Source organism: Monosiga brevicollis, genomic scaffold (assembly GCF_000002865.3).
Source record: "Monosiga brevicollis MX1 MONBRscaffold_28 genomic scaffold, whole genome shotgun sequence".
NCBI classification, from domain to species: Eukaryota; class Choanoflagellata; order Craspedida; family Salpingoecidae; genus Monosiga; species Monosiga brevicollis.
The window spans coordinates 547,401-568,535 of NW_001865065.1; the positions used below are offsets into that span (position 1 = coordinate 547,401).

Consider the following 21,135-nt stretch of genomic DNA (forward strand, 5'->3'; position numbering starts at 1 on the left):
CGTTTGTCTTTGAACCATCCTCGCCGGATCGGGGCTCCGGCTGGCGAGGGGGGGTGTTAGCGTCAAATCCGTGCTTCCACGCATTTGAACACTCCCACTGCTTTCGCACACACTCAGCATCGGTCGCTATGGGTCTTCCTATTGGTATTCCATAGCTACGACGACCTCACACATTGACACCTACTTTTGGACCCCCTGGGCTTGATCCTCCTCGTGGCAGTCACATGAGTAAACACCGCGTGTGACGCGGTCCCCACGATGCCTGGGCAGCTGCCCTGGGGCAATAAGCTTGTGGCTACTGTTGTTTCCCTTTGTTGTGACACCTGCGGTCGGGCACGAGTTGCACTTTCCCTATCCTCGGGATTGAGCGACTCTACAGCTATTCTAACGGTGCACCTGGTCTGGTCACTGTGAATGCTTGCCGACCGCAGGTACGTCAAGCCCTCTGCCATTCTGTCTTCCCCTTGCTCTCCTGTGTGCTCTGCTCTCTTGTGACTTTCCCTATCCTCGGGATTGAGCGACTCTACAGCTATTCTAACGGTGCACCTGGTCTGGTCACTGTGAATGCTTGCCGACCGCAGCTGGTTCAATTGACCTCAAGACACCACCAAAGCTTTCGCTCCGCTCCGACGGACGTCTCTCAAACCTCTCTCAAAACGCTTCCTCAAACCTACGCGCTTCCTCGCAACCCAAAGACGGCCTCCAGACGTGCTGGAGCCTGACACACAAAGCCACAAGAACCTTCAGAACGCGACGCTTGCTTTAAAAAACGAGCAACAGTCGCTTTTCGTGTCAATTGTTGAGGATGTAGAGAAATCCCGCGTCACTCGGCGTTTTGTGGCTTTGCACAACAAGAAAGCAATTGTCGGTGAAGAAAGTGCGCTTGGAAAGGGAAAATGGCTACTTCCGACCACTGAGGCTTTAGCCCATTGACGCTTGCACAAAAACAGACAATCCGGCAAACAATTCAGACAACTTTACTCTCGCCACTGGCTCTTGGGTAGGTCAGTCTTTTCCTCCTTGATCTTACACAGGGTGGGGCAGTATGGTGTTGCCAAATGGTTTCAGGAAGTGGCAAACTCAAAGTCTTTGACAGCGGCAATCATGTCCTTTTGCCGGCGTATGACCTCGAGCATGGCAGAAGGGTTCTTGCGACCAAGCGGCAAACCCCGCTGGGCCTTGCGTGCCGAAGCAGGGTTGGCTGCAGCTACGAGGGCCAGCATGCGAGCGAGCCAAAGAGAGTGAGGGAAAGCAGGACATCCGCAGGCCCCGTACTACCAACGCATTTATGAAAAACAAACAAACTCACCCGCATCTTGCCTGGCCGCGCGAGCGTGGCGCCTGGGTGTGCTGCTGGCTGGTCGCCCGGAGATAGCGGCCGAAGCAACGGGGGACAACAGATCGAGGGTACGAGGGCTTGCCGTGCTTTTTCGACCTGGCGTTGTTGGGTTTCGAGGCCTTGCAGCACGTCGGCTACGCGGTGAGGTGAGGGGCGAGGGCAGGTCCAGGGATGTGACCGCAGTTGACGACATCGAGGTGGCTGGGCTCACTGAACTCAGCTCGGGATCTGGATGCGGCCGCCAGCGCGAGCTGGATGGCAGGTTCAGTGGCGTTGCATCGACCTTCTTCGGCTCGGGAGTGGCTGAGGTAGCCCATGACACCGAGGCCGCCATCGTGGAGCTTTCCGGAGCGACAGCGGTACCCCGTCGTCGGCGCGTAGGCGTCGAAGAGGCGGAAGGCAGTGCCTCTGACGTGCCTCTTGTGCTTGCTCGGCGCCGCGAAGTGGTGCGCTGAAGTTCTCGGCTCCCATGTCGACGCCTCCGACTAAGCTGCTGGCCGGTAGAGCTTGGTTCGGGCTCACCGTCAAAGTCAAAGACACTGGTTGTGGAAGGGGCAGGCGCTGCTAGCTTGGCTTTTTTGGCATCTGGGGCCGTGGCTGCGAGAAGTGTGTTGACATCAAGTCTTGTATTCTCCATCGCTGATTCCGCCTGTGCGTGTTTCCGATACTTTTGGCGCAAACTCTGAATCGCCGCGCGAGCTTCACTCTGTATCGCCGGCCAAATGTTTTCGTAAATGCAAGACGGAACCACAATCCCCACCAGGTCCACGGGCAACCAATAAGTGCATCAGACATACCTGCGCGGACCGCCGCGGCCACGCCCTGGTCTCACGACTGCGGGTTGCTGCCATCCTTTCCGTTCCGTTTCGTTCCGAGAAAAAGTGAGAGAGAGAGAGAGAGTGAGAGAGAGAGAGCAGAGAGAACAGCGAGAGGGAGAGAGAGAGCATACGCAACTGTGGTCTAAAACAAGGTGTGTGCGCCACAAAACCTGTCAGGACATGTTTACCAAAAATTACAATTTGAAGAACACGGCTTTAATTTGGAGAAGCACTCGAATTTTATTTTTCGCGCTTTTTTTCTTTTTCTTTTTCTTTTTTTTTGCTCGTTTTGGCTGCCGCTGCTACTGCTACTGTCGGTGGTACGGTGGTACGGGCGTGCTGGTGCTGCTGATTGTCGGTGCAGCCGTCATCTTTGCTGTCACCTTTTGGTCCCAGGCTATACTTTACGCGTGAGCCATGGCTACGGTCCCCGTGGCCGAGGCTACCACGCCCAGCTTTGAGGAATACGTGAGCAACCTTCGTTCGCGATCGCGCGCCCGTGTCCGCGAGTATAGCCATGTCCCCTTCACATGGTGGATTGCCGAGGGGCAAGCTCCGCCCTTGCCCGCATCACGTTCGACGGCACCAACTCCACACCCCACCACCGTGGTGACAGCTGCAAACACCGCCCCGCCTGTCCAACAGCTAGCGCCACGTGCCGTGCCCGCGCCTGTAGTGGCTGCGCCGCCTCCCATGCCGCGGACCCAGGCCTCGCTCGTTTGCGCCAATGAGGAGCATGTAGATATACCTCCAGCAGAGGACTTTGAGGTCATGGTCGAGCCGCTTGCCAAAGTCCGTGCATCCCCCACCGAGCCTCCGAAGGAGGCGGCTGTTGTCATGTCGACCCCGGCTCCTGGCTCGTTGCCCAAGCCCATTTTGAAGACAGCCAACCGCGTGCCCGTGCTGAAGACATCCCACGTTCAGGTTCAAGTCAGTGCCATACTGATACACTCCATTGACCAAGCCACCTCGCTTGTACGCCCCAAAACTCATTTCATCCTGTGTTCTCCCGTGTCTTGTGGTAGACGCCACCCACATCCACTATCAAAGCCCTGACCCACAATCAAGCCCCCAGGTCAAAGTCAGCAATCAAGGATGCTGCTGCGCCGAGCAAGGCCACTTCCAAGGGTGCCAACAAATCTCGCGTACGGCTTTGGCCAGGCTTGACTGACATCGGCTTATGCAAGCTGTTCCGAGTTGCGCTCACCTTGTTTGACATCACTCCATCTTGAATGGTTGTTGATCGGCAGATCATGCGGGAAACGGCGGATGCCCAAGTTCGCAAGCCACCCCAACGTCCCCCCTTTGCCATGTATGGTTGGAACAACGATCAACTGGGTTACTGGAAGAACAAACAAACTTTCAATATTCGCGCTGCCCACGAGGTTGGATCCGTCTCCGCTTGTGTGTGTGTGTGTGTGTGTGTGTGTGTGTGTGTGTGTGTGTGTGTGTGTGTGTGTGTGTGTTCGTGCTCGTGTGTTGGTGTGTAAAAACTACTACTGGTAGTCCATCTGTGTGTGTGTGTGTGTTCGTGTGTGCGTGTGTGTGTGTGTGTTCTTGTGTTGGTGTGTTCGTGTGTTGGTGTGTTGGTGTGTTCGTGTGTGTGTGTGTGTGTGTGTGTGTGTGTGTGTGTGTGTGTGCGCTGGTGCCCGTGCACGTTTTGAATGGTGGAGATCAGCGAGACAGGGTCACTGACCACCTGGCCTCTGCAACCACCAAACTTACGATCGGTCATGCTGGCTTCTGGGGTCCTACAGGTCAATCGCCATGCCAAGACTCGGGCATCACAGTTGCGCCAACAACGGCGAAAAGAGGCTGCTGCCGAACAAGCTGCCCAGGTAACTCGCGCCCATGCTACTGACAACTCGACCCACTTCAACATCTCGCGCACCTCTTGCTTGGATCGTCTGGAACAGCCGCACTGGTTCAAGCGTTGCCCGGGTCACTTACACACTTTGCACGCTCAGGTGGCAGCCCAGTTGACTGCCACACAACCCCGCAGTGAGACAACACAGACACACGTCGGTTTTGTTGCCCCTTCAACTGCCACCAATGTACCCCTCGTACGTCCATAGTAGTCAATCTCTCGCCCATCTCTGAGCCGGGTCCATGTTTCCATGTTTCCATGTGTGTGTGTGTCATCTCGTGGTTGGCTTGCGTCAGCAGGCATCAAATCCTCCGGCCGCATCGGTTCCGACCAAACCTCTTTTACTCTTGAAGCCGCCCGCAAATTCTACGCCATCATCGGCCAAGCCGCAGAGCGCGCCCAGCTTGGTGGTGGGTGCCCACATCTCTCTTGTCGTGCCTTCGAGTCAAACTGTGCTGCACTATGGTGTTGTGCACAGGCCTCACGTGTTTGACTACCAACCGTAGAAGCGCTTGTCTCAAGCTTCCGAGCAAGATGCATCGGCAGCAAATGGGCACTGGGCCACCACCTACCGACAATCCTTCCGCGCATCCGAGGTGTGTGCACACCGTCTGCTTTTGCCCTCCTTAGCGTCGTGTATGGATCAAGCCAAAGTTTCGCGTCCTCATTTATCCATCGTGGAATATTTTTTCAACTTGCTGTAGACGAATGCGGCACCCGTCCATCGCGTCGTCATGGGAGCACATAAGGTCGGTCGTCTCGGAACGGGTTACACGCCAGCTTTTCTCTTGCGTATCCTCTCCTCTCATCTCGGTTGGCCTGCCGCATGCAGCCGCAACCTGTGACGAGCATTACTGCAGCACGACCGGGCCGGTTAGAGGATCAGTATCGAGTCAATTATGGTATCTGAGGATGCTGAATTTTACTTGCCGGGTAATCGTCTACAGTTTTACCCCCCTGGATGAGTTTCCTCTCGGCTTGTCAAAGACAGAAGTGGTACCCGCTTTTTCCTGCTTGACCTATCATGCGTTGTGGCGCCTTGCCGTCAGGGCTAGCCCCGCTCTTCTTATGCTGGAACATGTCAAGGCCCGGCGTCAAGTAGAGACCAGACAGTACATGCGCGCATCTACCTTTTTTTTTTTTTTCCGTGTGCTTCCATGTGGTTGAGCATTCGGCATTTGAAGCTTCACGCCAACGTGAAGAGCGTCAGAGTCGAATTTATTCATGCTTTACATATCAAATTTTTTCGTTATGCGCCGTACTTTTCAGCTACGTGCCCGATGCACCGCCCCTTGGTGGGTCGTACAACTGCGACTCTAAGAAGAAAAAGAAAAAAAAGAACAATCAACTGGCAGTTGTCTCGTTTTTCAAACTCGAGCGTGATGGTTCGGCTCCTCCATGCGCTCTGTTGACTTGAGCCAGTGCTGGTGTGCATCCATGAAAGCAACATGGCCAGCGACTTCGGACGGGATGCCCTGGGCTTGACTAGCTGCGGCGCTGGACCCGACTGAGGAGGAGTCAAGACCGTGCGCAGCATCTACAACCACCAGATCGAATGAAGCACGTTTGTGAGCATGCGTCACCCAAGCAACGTAATTTGTTGATGCCAGTCACAACAAACCTAAGCCGAGCGGACCGCCACGGGAAGCTGCCACGCGATTAGACTTGGCCATCGTCCCATTAGACACGAGTCCATCCAGGGAGGGGTACGTCGATGCGGGTGCACGGGGACCAGCAGAGGCTGCCTGGCTTGAACGGGATGTGGGGGTTGAGGTGGGAGCAAAAGTTGGAAAAGGGGCGGTCTTGTGATTGGTGGCGGGCATTTGCATTTGCAAGTGCTTGTGTCCCTGCGCATCATGCGCGAGCAGCGGTGTGCGGGCGCTCAGTTGCGGATGGGTGTCAGGTACTGCGCCTTGGCGGCCGTGACCAGAGTAGGCCATGCCACCTCGGCTCGCGTCAAAGATTTGGAAGCTGAGGGTAAGGTGGCGGCTCACAGGCATCAGGCTGAGGAAGAACAGAATGAAGCAGCCGGCCAAGGTCCATTCACAGCCGGCTGCTACTTCATTGGCCAAGCGCACGTGTCCGTCCCAGTAGGCCATGGTAACAAAAGCCATGCCACCCAACAGCGCCAAGATGCAGATAATGCAGAGGCCCAGTTGAACCCGTCGCCCCGCGAGTCCTGTAGAGTTTTATGGCCCAGAACCAAGGGGTGACAAGAAAACGTGGCATCGGGTGGTCATGTCATCATAGGTGAGTCGCCTTAAATATATGAAGATGGGGGTAACAAGTGCGTGCATGTGAGCGATTGGGCGAACCAAGGTGGAAATTGATCCTGGTCATGGCGCTGACGTAGAAAGCGCCGCACAGGAAGCAGAGTGACGCTCCACTCATGTGCATAAAGTACACGTTGACATTCTGTAAGTCGAACCCAGCCATTCGCCATAGGTAAGCTGCGTGCAGGTGTGTGTGTGTGTGTGTGTGTGTGTGTGTGTGTGTGAGGCAGGCCGATGCAAACCTGAAAGGCGGCTACAATCAGTGCCCCAAACGCAGCCACAACACCACAGATGCCAGCAATGCTATTCAGCTTGCGAAAGTACTGTAATTGCGACGCCCAGCCCAGCAGACAGACGATTGGTAGTGAGATAAATGTTAGCCCAAGGAAAAAAGCAAGGTGCACGATGCAAGCTCAAGACAGTCCGCATACCGGCACCGTCAAGCGAGACTGCATGTGGAGACGCAGAATGATGACGTAGGCTCCCGCTGCAGACAGCCGCGATGACATGGCATGATGTTGACTCAAAGTGATCGAAAACTAGCACGGATGATGGGCGGGAGCGCGGCCGATGCGGACACGAACCAAAGAGACTGGTGAGGCAGAGAAAAAAAGTGAAGTAGGAGCTTTCCGGCGGATGAGCACCCGTGTCACTGATATAATCGGGCTCGTAGCGCAAGTCATGATCTCGATATGCAATAATGTAGCTGTCATCAGGTACGGCATGCCAAACGCCAAGGACACCCCCCGGACGAGCGGTGAGGAGGGGCGGGAATCGTGTGGAGTTGAGGCGCGGGGCAGACTTGGAGGAAACTCACGAGGTGATGAAGCCAGCCGCACTGCTCAGCAGGATCAGAATGGGTAGATACACCACGCGCAGCGCCATGCTGGAGGCGTGCAAAGCCCCTTCCACCCCCACAGCCGCACGCTCCACCCCACCCACACCGGCAAATTGAATCGAGCCACTCAGCTCACCCGGCACCCGAGGCGACGGACACGAAACGTCTGTTGTAGGAGATGAAATGGCTGACATCTCTCTCTCTCTTCTTTTCGTGTGTGTGTGTGTGTGTGTGTGTGTGTGTGTGTGTGTGTGTGTGTGTGTGTGTGTGTGTGTGTGTGTGTGTGTGTGTGTGGATCGCGAATCAATGCCTGCTGCCCGAATAGAATCACAGCGTTGAGAGTGAATGGCAGAGGGTGGAGGGCAACGTGACATGCCAGGTCTTTGCACGGAAGCTGTCCTGCTTGATAGCAGGTCGAGGAAAAAATGCGGCAAAGCCGCTCCTTCCTCGGTTGTGGCATGTGCGGATAGGTTTCCCATAGTTGAGAGAGCACACGCACCGCACACATGCACATGTAGATATGTTTCATGATTTGGCGACTCGCGTGTGTATATGCATGGGTGATATGTGTGTGTGTGTGTGTGTGCGTCTTTGCGCGTGTGTGTGTTACGTAGACACGATCGAGATGGTCAACAAAAGGGCCAGCTTCAACTCAAGGAAAAGGGCAGAGGGGCCGTGCTAGCTGGCCACTTCATTGGTGTATACGTTGAGGACCGAGTCAATCTCATTGAGCTTGGCCACAAGCTTCTGGACAGCATCCATGGTAGTCTCACTGCACCACAGGTGTGACAAGCAGCAAGCGTGCAATGCAAAAAGGAAAGGGAAGAAAAAGAAAAAGAAGAAGAAAGTGAGCCAAGTCGGCGTGTAAATGCGCGCCACACGACAGCAGGCCGACGAGCATACTCGATTGGATGCGGCGTATTGGGTAGATAAGCCGTCTCACTGTAGGCCTGCTCATAACCAGCAGCCTGCAAGAGGCCATCAAACAGAGTACGCACACAACACAAGATGTCCACATGAGCCTTGACCACAGTCCACAGCAATGTTTGGCAGCTCGGTCACTGCACGCACCTGCACGCTTTCCTCTAGAGTTTGTGCGTCCGCAGGTGCACAAAACAGCTAGCCCACAGATCCATGACAGAAGGTCAAGAGAGGGCGTCCACACCACGGCAACGGTTTCATGAGCAATCGACTGGTAATTTGCGTACGGCGGGAAGCAACACGGGACGCGCGCCGGGGACGGATGTGGTTCAAGACATACAAAGACTTCATCATCATCTTCATCAGCCTCCTCCACATTATCAAAGTTGAGGGCAAACTCCTCAGGGTCAAAGTTTTCTTGCAAGTCCGGGTTCTTGGCCCAGATATCAGCCTTGCTGACGACGACGCGACCGCGCTTATCAAATGCCCATTGCGCCGTGTTCACGTCACAGACCTCGGCCTCAAACCTTTGGCACCACTTACTGCGGCCCAACAAGCGAGCAAGGGCAGGAGTAGCAACCAAGAAGCAAGAGTAGCAACCAAGAAGCGAAAGCACCATGAGGCTGACACCAGGTGAAGGCGCAGTGTGTTGGAAAGCGTTGGTATTGAGTAAGCAGAGGTCAAACGCTACCGACTTGAGCTCAGGAACAATGTGCTCACGACGCTCAGCTTCGGCTTCAACAATCATGAGCGTTCCGCCTGTCGAGGCACAGCGGAAAGGTTTGTCATGACAAGGCACCAACACAGACGCTTGCCGGTGGCTGACGCTCTCAGGGACCCTGGGCAGACGAACCTGGTCCACGACACTCAAAGGTAAAGACCTGTGCCTGCACGCCCTCACCCTTGCCTACTCGCAGTGCGCCTGGGCAACCATGCGGGTGCATTCGGATCAGCTGTCAAGAGGTGGCGGCGAGGAGCAGTGGTAGAAGCATGAAACGGGAGACTGGGGCCTCACCTTCAATCTTGTCCTTGGGCATGTCAGCATTGCGGGCAGCCGCTCTGTAAAGTCCGAGCAGGAAGCATGTCCAACAAACATGAATGAGGCCTCGAAAAAACCTCTATGCAAGCTTCACGGTAGCATGATTCGAACAAGGGAACCCAACGCGCGGATCACCAACAGCGCGGTTTTGAGACGGAGGTTACTCTCTGGATTTGCATTTCCACCATTGCCCTTGATGGCAATCACAATGTCTCTGAGAGGGCAGGAAAGGAAAAAAAAAAAACGTAAGGCAGGAGAACGCTTGGGGACATGCATGTTCAGATTGAGCCCTGGGTTGCGGGATGACCCATGCATGCTCAAAAGATTGGTGCTGCCCGTACCGGTGCAACCGGGCAAAGAGGATTGAGCGAGACTTGTCTATACGGGGCCAGGCAAACGCCACCAGAGGAGAGGCGCCGATGAATATTGAGCCCAGAGCAGAAATGATGAGGTGTGCGTTCTGCCCAGTCGGACCTTGGCGCGCCTTTTGGTGCTTGATGTTAGCCCACTTGCTGTGTCCAGCCGGGAGGAGACGCGTTGTGTTCAGGGACCGGCGCTAAAGGACCCATGGCCAGCAAAATTACCGGGTGAGACGAGCGACGAAGATACGCGCACAAGCAAGAGCAGATCCCGTGCATCAGTACCAGAGCCGTGTGCGCGATTGACGTTGCCAGGAGCTGGCGAGTCACAGCACGAAGAGCCATCTTGCTCAGCGGGCTTGTGCGCGGGTCTGTCCAAATCCGGCAGATCACAGGGTGCTCACTGAGTTCAGAGCAGAAACGCAGAACGCTGCCACAATCTTGGGTCCTCCGAGATACCAAAACGCAAGAGGAGAAGCGCGACAAAGCAAGCACACGAGCACGGCAACAAGCAGGCGAAGGCCCCCGGCGCAAAGCACAGCTGAGCACGGACGAGAGAGAGAGAGAGAGAGAGAGAGAGAGAGAGAGAGAGAGAGAGAGAGAGAGAGAGCGCGCACCAGTCGTGCAACGTGCTGCGCGCCGTTGTCAGATAAAATACGACGGTCGACCAAGTCGCTTCGTGTGCAGTGTGTGCAGTCAGAGAATGTCAGATAGCTCAGCCGGTTTGTCAGACAGATCGCCAATTGTCAGATAAAATAAGAGTAAACGAGTCGAGATCTCGAAACTTGTCTGCATGTTCTAACGTTGTATCCGTATGAAAAACTGCACAAACCCTGTTTAAAGCGTGGATTAATAAACATCAACAAGAGGGCGGGGGGATTGGCCTTTTCGGGATTGATACGGACTGCGGTGACGGGGGCGCTGCTGGGTCGGGGCAGTGAACCAACCGGGTGTGGTGATTAAGCAGTGGACCAGTCGGCGCGGGCGCGGGTTGACGATTCTGGGTTCTGGGGTCATTTTGGCAGGCTGCTGCTGTACGTGAATCTGCAGGGCAAGGGGTGACGGCAAGAACGAACGCTTTGGCGAGTGAACTCGTGCCGTTCAAAAAAAAAAAACCCTACTGTTGCGAGATCCAGTTGGCTGCGCTGTGGCGTGCTCTTATCCATGGTTGGCATGAACAGGCGCTGGTGCTTTGGAAGCAAGCAATCACGAGCGCATAGGTGCTCTGGCCTGGGACGCGTTGGTCGAGTTGCCGAGACAGACACAGGGCGATTGAGCGAATAGGCCAGGCATAATGCCCGATTTCATCTTTGACTCCCAAGTGCACACTTTTGAGCAGGTAGCAGCCGTGTTCCATCACAGCTCTGGCTCTTGCGCACCACCACGCTGCTTCTCTACCAGCCCACGTTGTCACGAGTTCTTCTTGGCCGCACGGCTGCTTTCTAGTGGTCGCTGCGTTAATTGTGGTGGCCGGTTTTTTTGCCGTTTGTGCGCTAGGTTCGCTATCTCGGCTTTGTGCCACTCGCCTCTCTGGTCAATCCAGAGGAGCAGGGTGGTGTCTTAAGTGCTGCTGCCAAGACCCTGCTCATCAAGCTCCAAAAGCTTCACGTACGCTCAATCCTGCTGTCATACACCCCCGCTGTCGCACAACCCCCTTTGTCGTACAAGCCGTTTCTTGAGCCACGCACTGCTTACTCCCCGTCTCGCGACTCTGGGCGTCGCCCCTCTTACCCTTTGTTCAATAGGATCGCTTGGTTTCCGAAAGCATCGCCAAGAAAGGCGGGAATGCCGATGACCCTCGTCTGCGTAACGCAGCCAGCAAAGTGCGTGCAACGGATGCCACGCCTATCCGTCCCATGGCCACCGCACGCGTCAAGTTTTCAGCCCCAATGTGTTTTGTGCTTGCATGATTAACCCGACGTGTTTTTTTTCTTCTCGCATCGATATATTTCGCAGTTCTTGACCAAGCATGGGCATGATGTGCGTCGCGGTGATCCGGTCACCGTCCTCGCTGCGACCCACGCCGTCACGGTATGATGGCCTCGGTCCTTCGTGTGTATAGTTTCATAGCGCGCCAACATGGCTTCGTCATAAAAATCACTCTGTTCATTCCCTTCTCATTGTTCAGATCAAGCCGACCATTGATGTGACGGCCGAGCCATTCTTCTTTCAGACCGTTCATATGGTGCAATGCACACACGTACGGCATAGGCTCGCTCTTGCATGCCCGGCCCTGTTTGTCATGCCCCAACCGGTTGTCTCAACGTTTTCTTTATCTGAACTGTTTGATAGTACACTGACGAACAAACGACAGACAAGCAAGACATCATCGTCGTCCAACACAGTGGTCTGTCTCCGTACACAGCATGCACGCTAGGCAACGAGTGCTTGTTCGACCCCTCTCTTCCCGAAGCATTGCTTGGCCATGCTCTTTTATGCACCTGGCACGTGGTGTCACATTTGGTTCCGTAGGCGATGGTCGTGCAGCCTGTCACTTGTTTGCCGTCGCCCCCAAGGCCAGCCGCGACTTTCTTGATACACTTCTTGAAGCGGTGCGTTCCACCTGCGCTACATGGAACCAGTTTACAGTACTCCCGCCTCCATTGTTTCACCTCATGTTTGATTCACAAATTTGTTTCTGGGCGAGGCAGGCGCGTATTGGGCGACGCATCGAGCGTCAGAACGAGGCGACAGAGCAATACCATGCGTCTGAAGAAGCACAGAAAAAGCAACAAGCTGCGCCGGGTAGCCAGCATCGTCGCGTTGCGCCAGCCGATTCGGACGATCTGACGCTGGCCGTTGGCATTGGTTTGAAGCGGCGTTCCTCCATTAAGGTGTGTATGTGGGTGTCGGCGTGTGAGCATCGGGTGGGGGCGCTGTCTTGCTTTGGCCCACATCCCATTGTCTCAGTGTGTGATATTCACCATGCGCATATCTGCTGCAGATTAACGCAGGGCTGCGGCGCAGAAACTCGGTGCAAAAGTCCAAAGGCAAGCGTGCGGTAAGTACGATAGGTCTGCAGGGTTCCGATTGAGCGGTTCCTATTGTACCATTGGTCTCAACTTGTTTCTTGCACACGCCAATTCGATTCAGAGCCTGTCATCTTCTGTGGGGGGCACTTCTGCCGTCTTGGCCGAGGTGCACGAAGAGGCGTCGGCGCGAGCTTCCATGATCTCTTTCCTGACTGACGACGATAACAACAGCTATGGTGTGGTTCTATATCGCGCCTCATTCTTGTGCTTATCGAGCACGCATGATCAACCCCGGCAGGAAAGCGCTTTTGCCTTACAGACTGATCCTGTGCCTCCATCTGCCGCAGGCTTTGGAGCAGAGGACGATCTTTTGGATGACATTGACGAAAGTCTCTTCGCGACGTCCGATGTTGTGGAAGAGGTGCGTGCAACCTGAGGGCCTACGATGAGAGTATAGGAAAACAAATCAAACTTGTCCCTCGTAAGCCAGTTCATGTTGGAGTGTTGCTGTGCACTGCTGGATCCGGTAGGCGGATGTGGGCGATATGAACATGGATGGGTTTGGGTTCAACGAGGAGGAGGAAGAAGGAGGCTTTGGCTTTTGACACGGGTTTGCCCCTCACCCAATGTTTCAGAGGATGTCGTTTGGCAAGGCACTGTTGATGTTAGTTGAATCTTAGCAAGACATGTACGTCCCATTCTCTTCTTTCTGCTTCGCGCCCCCTCTTTGCCAAGGAGATGAATTGGTGCAGACCAAGGCATTCAGCGAAAAGCACTTCAAGGAAGAAGGAAGAAGGCAGGAGGAAGGAAGAAGGAGGAGGCAGGAAGGAGGAAGGAAGAAGGAGGGAAGGAAGAAGGAAGGAGGGAAGGGAGAAGGGAGAAGGCAGAAGGAAATGAATTGGTGAGAGAGAGAGAGAGAGAGAGAGAGAGGCATAAGCAAGAAACCCCAATAAAGCAAAACATAAACACAAACACAACACCAAAAACAAAAACACGAAGACGCAGAAACATCATTTTTGCTCAAGCAGACGCCGGACGCCAGAATGAGGGGCTGGACGTGGGGGCTCGGGTTGCTCTTGGGCTATGCCGTGATGGCAGCAGGTGGGGAGCGGCGCCAGCCTTATTTTTCTTGGGACACAGTGCCCGTTTACGTCCACATGTGTAACGAGAGTGGGCCCTTCAATGAGGAGGCGCTCGCTTTTATGCTGCGCTTTGCCATGATCACCCTTGAGAAGGGCCAGGGCGAGAATGTGTCCGTGTGCTGTGCTGAGGACAAGATCCTGGAGCAGGCCCAAGTCATCAAGGCACGCCGACCCGATATTCATGTTCTCTACTACATCAACAGCGTGCTGGACTGGGAAATGTACCGCCTCCACCAGCACATGCTAGCTCATCCGGAACACTGGATGTATCAGCAGGCGGGGGCGCCCGTGCGACTGCGGGGTGATCCCACCTTTCCGCAACCATCCGATGGAATGCTTGTTTTCAATTTCACCACGGCAGCTGGTCGTCAGTTTTGGGCACAATCTTGCATCAACATGACGCAAACGGGTGTGATCGATGGATGCTTCGCCGATCGTGCTCAGATAGGCCAGTTGCCCGGTGTCAGTGAGGCCGACAATGCGGCATATGCGTTGGGCCATCATCAGGTCCTGCGTGAGTTACAGAATCAGATTCCGGGCTACCTCATTTCTAACAACGACAACGCTACTGATCTGGATGCTCTGATGATCGAGACTTATCAAAACGATGCGGCAAGTTTGCATGCCTTGATGACCGCTGTGGCCGCCGGCCGCCTGGTGCAGGTGCATGCCGGCTACCATGGGATTGAGCACGATAGCAACTGCACCAACATCACCAACACGCTGGCTTCCTTTCTCATTGGTGCGGGGGAGCGATCATACTACGGCTGTAGCCTTGGGTGGTATTTTGATTCATGGTCCCATTGGAACGATGAGTATACGCGCCCGCTGGGTCGCCCGCTGGCAAACGCCACTCGCTCTGGCTCAGTGTGGGAGCGCACGTTCAGTGCGGGCGTGCACGTCACCTTTGATGAGAGCACGGGTGTGGGCAGCATCGATTGGGCCGCGGGCTAGTCCTTTTGACATTTTTTTTTTTTTTTTTTTGGGGGGGGGGGGCTCAACTGCTTCACATGTCAATTGAAGCGGAGCCACAAACCATCAAAGAAGCACAGAGAGACAGAACACAAACAAACAAACAAACAACAACGAATCACATGGCTGCCGCTGTAGCCAACGGCAGCAGAGACACATGGCAGAGGGACGATCTCGCGCCACCCTTTAGTGGCATGTGCAGAGGGGAGTGCTGGTGGAGCAGCAGGGCTTGATGCAATGCTCGGGGGTGCAAGTGGAGTCTTGTGCAAAGTTGGCTTTGGTCGTGTTGTCCATGGCGACTGTATGATTGAAAGCCGCCCAGGCCTCGCCAATCGCGTTGAGCACGGTCCCGTACTCCATACTGTTCTCATCCAGGGGTCGAGCCTCGGAGGGATCGGTTCTAAGGTTGAAGATGAGTGGCTTTGGCAGATACTTGGTGCCGCCGTGGCCAATCTGCGAGTCGGGCCAGTCCTTGCAGCCAGCAGTATTACTGATGCGATACTTGGCCTTGTAATCTCCAACGCGGATGGTCTCAATCGCACCAAAGTGTGGGCTGCCCTCTCCGTATGAGGGATGAAACATGCTGGTGTGACCCCGAGCGCTTGCGTTGAGCAGGATTGGAGCCATGTCCAGCCCATCAAAATACCGGTGAGCAGGCAGACTCTTGCCAGCCAGGTTGGCAATGGTGGGGAAGTAGTCGATGGTGCCGGTGAGAGCTTCGCTGATCGAGCCTTCGGCAATCTTGCCGGGCCATGAGACGATGCCCGCTTCGCGATGCCCACCTTCCCATGTCGTTGTCTTGCCTGCTCAGCACAGCACGGGGCCAGGACAAGGGGCGTCAGAGTGAAAGCGGCTACAAAGTATATGCGGTGTGCCTACGACGACGTACCAGTTCCTCCGCCACCGCCGTGCATGCGCAGCCAAGTGCCATTGTAGATCCAGTTGGAGCCACCATACTGGCACTCAAACGAGGAACCACCGTTGTCACCTGTTAGAAAGATGATGGTGTTGTTGCGGATGCCCATGTCATCGATGGCGGTGATCAGGCGACCAATGTGGTGATCCAACTCGCGGAGGGCATTGCCGTACACGCGGCCATGCTCGTATTGTCCGTTGGAGGTGCTGCTGTTGTCAAAATCCGGGTGGCTGGTGATGGGCACGTGCATGTGGTTAAAAGCGGCGTAAAGAAAGAAGGGCTTGTGCGCGGTGTGGGCGTCGTGCATGGCCTGGATACCAAAGTCGACATAGCGCTCGGTCAGATTCCATAAATTGACGGGCTGTTCCACGATGCTGTAGTTGCCAAAAAGGGGCACGCTCTCCTTCCAGGGATTGTTGGGCCCAATGTGGCAGGATGAGGGGTCAGCGTGGCTGTTGCCGTAGGCACTGCACGTATCAAACTTATAATTGGGGCATTCAACCTGGGGCTGTGCCTGAAAAGCAGTATTCGTGCATCCGTAGTCGTGGCTGGTGGCCAGTCCGAGGAAGCGGTCAAAGCCTCGTCGTACCGGATTATAATCGGGTTGAATTCCCTATGTGGCATGTGGCATGTGTCGCGTGAGCTCTTTTAATTTTCCTGCCTGCCTGCCTGCCTGTGTGCCTGCCTGCCTGTGTGCCTGTCTGCCTGTGTGCCTGTCTGGCTTTATACGATCGTCATGGGTTGGTGAGCGGTCGAACGGTATTCAAACACACCAGGTGATATTTGCCTGCCATGGCCGTGAGGTAATCACCCTGCAAGACCTCAGCAATGGTAGTCTCGTTGAGGGGAAGACCATACAGGCTGAGCGGGCTGAAGTTTCCAGTAATGCCATTGCGAAGGCCAAGACGTCCCGTCAGTAGAGTGGCACGGGAGGGGCCACAGAGTGGCATGGCGTGAAAGTCGGTGAAGCGCATACCACGCCGGGCCAGACTGTCCATGTTGGGGGTATCATTGTATTTGGAATTGTAGATTCCTAAATCGGGCGCGGTGGGGCTGAGCTCATGGCGAGGCAGCTAGCAAGACCAGTCGTCACATACCCAGAGGTTGTCATGTCACAACAACGTACCGACATCGCCGATGCCAAAGTCATCCACAAAAAGGACAACAATGTTGGGTCGTGAGCCAGTCAATGCATTGCTCTGAAGCGGCTTAAAGCCAATGGATTGCAGCAGCCGTTCTCCATCAGTCGACGCGGCCGGCGATCCCTCCTCAGCGCGCCCGAGCCCGACGACCACAAGCGCCGCCAATATCCACAACAGCGATGACATCTTGCCGATTGCGAAAGAAATGACCACTTTATGCTGCAGGGTTTGGAGTTGTTGTAGATTTATTAAAAATCCCGGTGTTAGTTAATGATGAAGTCTCGCTAGTTGACGTCGATAAAAGTTATTGTCAAGTTATCGACGAGGATCGAAAGGTTAGTGCTGGATGTGCATATTAAATGCTCGATATGAGTGTAAATTACTCATAAAAATTTGTAGCTAAAAGCTGAGTTTATGCAGTGAATAACAGTGTCTTTCACTGCTTTCGCAGTTAAAGGTTATGGTCACTCTCTTCGTATCTGCTTGATCTTGGGATTTCTTCAACCACACACACACACACACACACACACACACACACACACACACACACAAAGTGCTCACATGTCATTTTTCTCTCTTTTTTGCGGTAAAACATTATTTAGTGGTCACTGATCTGCCGATGCGCCTTCAAACGGCAGTCCGGTTCGGGCACTGGCTTGGGACTTCTTGGTTTGGGATGAGTGACAGCACCTGCCCATCTGCTTCCGGATACGCTTCCCCAACTCCTCCAAGACATCTTTCTTCATTTGAGCTTGCCATGTGCCATGTGCCTGGCCTGCCCATGTGTTTCGATCGCAAAAACGTTCAGCGATGTTGTGCAAGCCTGCTGCGGTCAAGTTATGCACACTAAAAGCAAGAGAGAGAGAGAGGCGCAGACACACGTGTGTCGCTGGTGTCGCCGGTGTCTTTTTCGCATGGCAGCTGGCGTCTCGTGTGCATTTATCTGATCAGTGTCTTGTTCGTCTCTGGGGGTTGTTGGGATGGTCCGGGGGGCAGGGGCCGTTTGGTGTGTTGGGATCACAGACTGAGAGGACAGGGGGGTTTTTTTTATGACCTGTCAAACGCGACCAACAACGAGACCAGTCACAGTGTCCACTCACGCGCGCTCGCTCGCTGCACTGGCTTGTTTCGCACCCTTGATAGAAGAGCTTTCCCTTGTGCCAGTTTCCTTCTGTTACATCCCGTCATCATGCCGTACGTCGAGCCCGTCCAATCATGCCTGCCACACGGCCGTGCTGTGTCGATTCGACATGCTCATGTCTCTTTGTTGATGGGATTCTGTTAGTCAAATTTTGCTTCTCGGCGCGGGCTTTGTTGCCGGCCCTTGCCTCGACTACTTGCTTCGTCGCCCGGAGAACAACATCACCGTTGCTTGCCGTACGCTCGAGAAGGCCACTGAGCTCGTGGGTGGTCGCGACCGCTGCAAGGCAACCAGCCTGGATGTTAAGAACGCCGATGCCCTCCTCGAGGCCGTGTCCCAGCACGACCTGGTCATCAGGTAATGCCTGGTCCTTTTCTTCTTTTCTTTGCGCTCCTGCCTCTTGCCACCACCGTCTTGCCGTGTGCGTGTGCATGCTGTGCTTCTGACCAACCAGTGGCTCATGTCAGTCTTGCCTGCTTGTGACCCGAGCACAGCCTGATCCCTTACACCTACCATCCCTTGGTCATCGAGGCCGCCATCAAGGCCCAAAAGCACTTTGTCTCAACCAGCTATGTCTCCCCAACCATGGCTGGCTACGACCAAGCGTACGTGATGCCATTCTCCAAATTGTCGCGTCTACGATACGTGTTTTGTGGCCATGATAATTGGTTAGGCAACCTGCCTCTCATGCTCGTTTCTACTGGCATGCGTATACAGCGCCAAGGATGCCGGCATCACGGTCATGAACGAGATCGGTGTCGACCCTGGCATTGACCATCTCTATGCCAAGCAGATCATTGACAAGGTCCACGCCGAGGGCGGCAAGGTATGCATTGCGTCGCATTCTTCCCATGGCTTTGATACCCGAAACAAACGCAGCCCTCCAACCCCCTTTCCCAAAAGCCCAAAGGCACCACCCGTGCAGGCATGAATGCTCACGATCAAGGAGGGGGTTTTTTTTTGTTTTTTTTTTCTCATCTTCTTCTCTGGGGCTCTTCTCGCTTGGCTAGATTGACCACTTCACCTCGTTCTGTGGTGGTCTTCCTGCACCGGAGGCTTCCAACAACCCTCTGGGTTATAAGTTCAGCTGGTCGGCGCGTGGTGTGCTGCTGGCGGCCGGCAACACGGCTCGCTGGATTGAGGATGGTCAGGTCAAGGAGGTCAAGTCGCCCGAGCTCCTTACGCCTGCGGCCGTGCGCGAGGTGCCCATCTACCCGGCCTTTGCCTTTGAGGGCTACCCCAACCGTGACTCCACCCCCTATCCCGAACGCTACGGCATTCCCGAGGCCAAGACCGTGCTGCGTGGCACCCTCCGTTACAAGGGCAACCCGGCCTTTGTCAAGGCACTGGCTGATGTTGGCTTCCTCAATGATGATGCCCAGCCCTTCCTGCAAGAGTCCAGCCCTGCCATTGCCTGGTGTGCCGTCATGGCCCGCCTTCTCGAGTGCGGCGAGAGCGAAGAGTGCGTTTCCTGCTTGCCCACAGCGTCTTCATCTGCTCCAGTTGTTCAAGCTGGCATCCCTGCTACTTCTGCATCTCTTTGCTCACACGGATTTTTTTTTCTTTTTCAAAACTTGTGTTGCATTGACAGGGAGCTTGAGGCTGCTTTTGTGAAGAAGGCGCAGCTTGCCGACTCGGCCGACCGTGCGCGTATCGTTGCCGGCATGAAGTGGTGCGTCACACCTGCCTCATTCCCTGGCACACGCGGAAGCTGACAGAAAACGCACCAGAAAACGCACCAAAAAACTTCCACCGGCTTTGACTGGACTTTCTTTTGGCCACCCGTGAAACTCATTTGGGGTTACTTTTCAACGTGTTGTGTTTTGCACGTGGCTTAGGTTTGGCCTGTTCGCGAGCGAAGATGTGCCACGCAAGTCCTCTCTGCTCGACTCACTGGCTGAGCACCTTGCCATCAAGCTCAAGTACCAGCCCGGCGAACGGGACATGATCATGATGCAGCACAAGTTCCACGTGACCCGCTCTTCGGGCAAGCAGGTGTGTGTGTGTGTGGTATCACTGTGCTTGCATCTCGCTTTGCGAGCCTAATTTGAGTCGAGCTCAACACGTACTGGTCTGTGTTCTTGTCCCACCCTGCCTGTATAGGAGATTATCACGAGCACCATGCTGGAGTACGGCATTCCCCATGGCGCTACCGCCATGGCGCGCACCGTTGGTATTCCCTGCGGTATGGCTGTGCAGCTCGTCCTCGACGGCAAGATCACCAAGAAGGGCGTCTTTGCTCCCTTGACCCCGGACATCTACGAGCCCCTGATCCAGCAGCTCGAGGCTGAGGGCATCTGCTGCAAGGAGGAGCTGGCTTTGATCTAAGCGTGTGCTCGCACTCTAGACGTCACTTCAGAAGATGCCGCGCAAGACGACCGCTTTACATGTGATTCAGACGTCATGGTTTCCAATTGTCAATTTCATTAGGTTTTCTTCCCCGACACACTTGATTGTAAGATCTGGACGATTAGATTCAGAACATGCAGTGCAGAGTGCGACCTGGTGACAGCCAGCGTGCATATGGGAATAAAAGAAGGTGGAGTGCCCGGAAGAACCGCACGGCGGAATTTTGGCCACAGCCAGTGCCTGCCTGTTTGGCAAAAGAGGGCTAATGCGCTGCAATGGGTGTTGCATGCCGGGAAGCGAGGCCTGCCAGCGTCATCTGACGGCGTCGATCGCGGCAAGCATGGTCCTCCGGGAAGCGGTGCGCTGCGCAGTACTGCGTCCGACAATCGGCACACGGAGTCCCTGGTAAAACTTTGCGGCGGCAATGTGCGGCAGGACAGCGCCGCTTGCGGCGGGCCTGGGCATCAGTAATGGCTACATGTTGTTGACAGCCAGAGCGAATGTGTTGCGCCAGAATTTCCTCGGGCGAGACGCCGTGGGGCAGAGCCAAGAGCTTCTCGCACTTGGGGCAGGGCCGCAAAGTACGCTACAGACAAGGTGGCAACACCAGCGTTAGCCGAAGAGGCACAAACAAAGGAAACTCGGAGACAAGGGCTGGCTGTCGAGCCGTTGTTGTTCAGGTCCCCCACCAAGCAAGGCGAAAAGTACGCACCGAAACGGGGGGTGTCGCGCAAGCATGCGTCTGGAAGTGGTCACTACAGGTTATGAGACCGCACTTGCGGCAAGTGCAGGGCAGAAGGTCCAGCTGGTGGCAGCCAGCAACAGCACAATGCTGGCCCAGAGATAAAAAGTCAAAGTCCTGCACCATGGCCGCCGCCGCCTCATCTGACGGTGTCGTCGTCTGACGTGGCACAGGCCGCGAACTCGCCATGATGAGCTGGGCCTGGTGAATGGCTTCGACTCTGTTCTGTCGCTCGGAAGCGACTTGACCCTCGGCAAAACCTGCCAACATCAATGCTTCAGAGGACTGCCACTAGTAGCTCTGCG

The 21,135-nt window shown here is 55.0% G+C and overlaps 7 protein-coding genes across 7 annotated transcripts; 4 read left to right on the forward strand and 3 right to left on the reverse strand.

Moving 5' to 3' along the window:
• Window positions 1–1,064: 1,064 nt before the first annotated feature.
• Window positions 1,065–1,976, reverse strand: MONBRDRAFT_11398 (uncharacterized protein; the record flags this gene model as incomplete). The annotated part of the gene is made up of 2 exons (XM_001749209.1): window positions 1,065–1,207; window positions 1,310–1,976. 2 exons carry the CDS (start codon window positions 1,974–1,976, stop codon window positions 1,065–1,067), a joined length of 810 nt encoding a protein of 269 aa, XP_001749261.1.
• Window positions 1,977–2,574: 598 nt separating this feature from the next.
• On the forward strand, window positions 2,575–5,535 carry MONBRDRAFT_34018 (uncharacterized protein; the record flags this gene model as incomplete). Its single annotated transcript, XM_001749138.1, has 11 exons — window positions 2,575–3,132; window positions 3,183–3,302; window positions 3,408–3,639; window positions 3,664–3,722; window positions 3,915–4,220; window positions 4,324–4,434; window positions 4,531–4,620; window positions 4,729–4,773; window positions 4,857–4,897; window positions 5,294–5,409; window positions 5,447–5,535. The coding sequence occupies 11 exons, from the start codon at window positions 2,575–2,577 to the stop codon at window positions 5,533–5,535; spliced, it is 1,767 nt and encodes a 588-aa protein (XP_001749190.1).
• A 2,710-nt stretch (window positions 5,536–8,245) lies between these two features.
• On the reverse strand, window positions 8,246–10,090 carry MONBRDRAFT_38616 (uncharacterized protein; the record flags this gene model as incomplete). Its single annotated transcript, XM_001749210.1, has 10 exons — window positions 10,077–10,090; window positions 9,740–9,830; window positions 9,570–9,651; window positions 9,437–9,473; window positions 9,235–9,309; window positions 9,072–9,115; window positions 8,910–8,978; window positions 8,752–8,815; window positions 8,397–8,598; window positions 8,246–8,254 (listed from the first exon to the last, which is right to left on the reverse strand). Coding segments are annotated over exons 2-10 (642 nt in total), but the record flags the coding sequence as incomplete, so codon positions are not given.
• Window positions 10,091–10,748: 658 nt separating this feature from the next.
• Window positions 10,749–13,031, forward strand: MONBRDRAFT_28773 (uncharacterized protein; the record flags this gene model as incomplete). The annotated part of the gene is made up of 11 exons (XM_001749139.1): window positions 10,749–10,793; window positions 10,952–11,062; window positions 11,200–11,277; window positions 11,411–11,485; window positions 11,583–11,654; window positions 11,747–11,801; window positions 11,927–12,006; window positions 12,106–12,288; window positions 12,399–12,455; window positions 12,548–12,847; window positions 12,957–13,031. 11 exons carry the CDS (start codon window positions 10,749–10,751, stop codon window positions 13,029–13,031), a joined length of 1,131 nt encoding a protein of 376 aa, XP_001749191.1.
• A 438-nt stretch (window positions 13,032–13,469) lies between these two features.
• MONBRDRAFT_11402 (uncharacterized protein) lies at window positions 13,470–14,522 on the forward strand (the record flags this gene model as incomplete). The annotated part of the gene is made up of 1 exon (XM_001749140.1): window positions 13,470–14,522. The coding sequence occupies one exon, from the start codon at window positions 13,470–13,472 to the stop codon at window positions 14,520–14,522; it is 1,053 nt and encodes a 350-aa protein (XP_001749192.1).
• A 204-nt stretch (window positions 14,523–14,726) lies between these two features.
• On the reverse strand, window positions 14,727–16,784 carry MONBRDRAFT_28775 (uncharacterized protein; the record flags this gene model as incomplete). Its single annotated transcript, XM_001749211.1, has 4 exons — window positions 14,727–15,343; window positions 15,430–16,069; window positions 16,230–16,489; window positions 16,583–16,784. 4 exons carry the CDS (start codon window positions 16,782–16,784, stop codon window positions 14,727–14,729), a joined length of 1,719 nt encoding a protein of 572 aa, XP_001749263.1.
• A 958-nt stretch (window positions 16,785–17,742) lies between these two features.
• MONBRDRAFT_34020 (uncharacterized protein) lies at window positions 17,743–20,182 on the forward strand. Its single transcript, XM_001749141.1, has 8 exons — window positions 17,743–17,792; window positions 17,884–18,096; window positions 18,234–18,344; window positions 18,457–18,565; window positions 18,750–19,201; window positions 19,331–19,411; window positions 19,578–19,734; window positions 19,843–20,182. Exons 1-8 carry the CDS (start codon window positions 17,788–17,790, stop codon window positions 20,065–20,067), a joined length of 1,353 nt encoding a protein of 450 aa, XP_001749193.1. The 5' UTR covers window positions 17,743–17,787; the 3' UTR covers window positions 20,068–20,182.
• The last annotated feature ends 953 nt before the right edge of the window (window positions 20,183–21,135 follow it).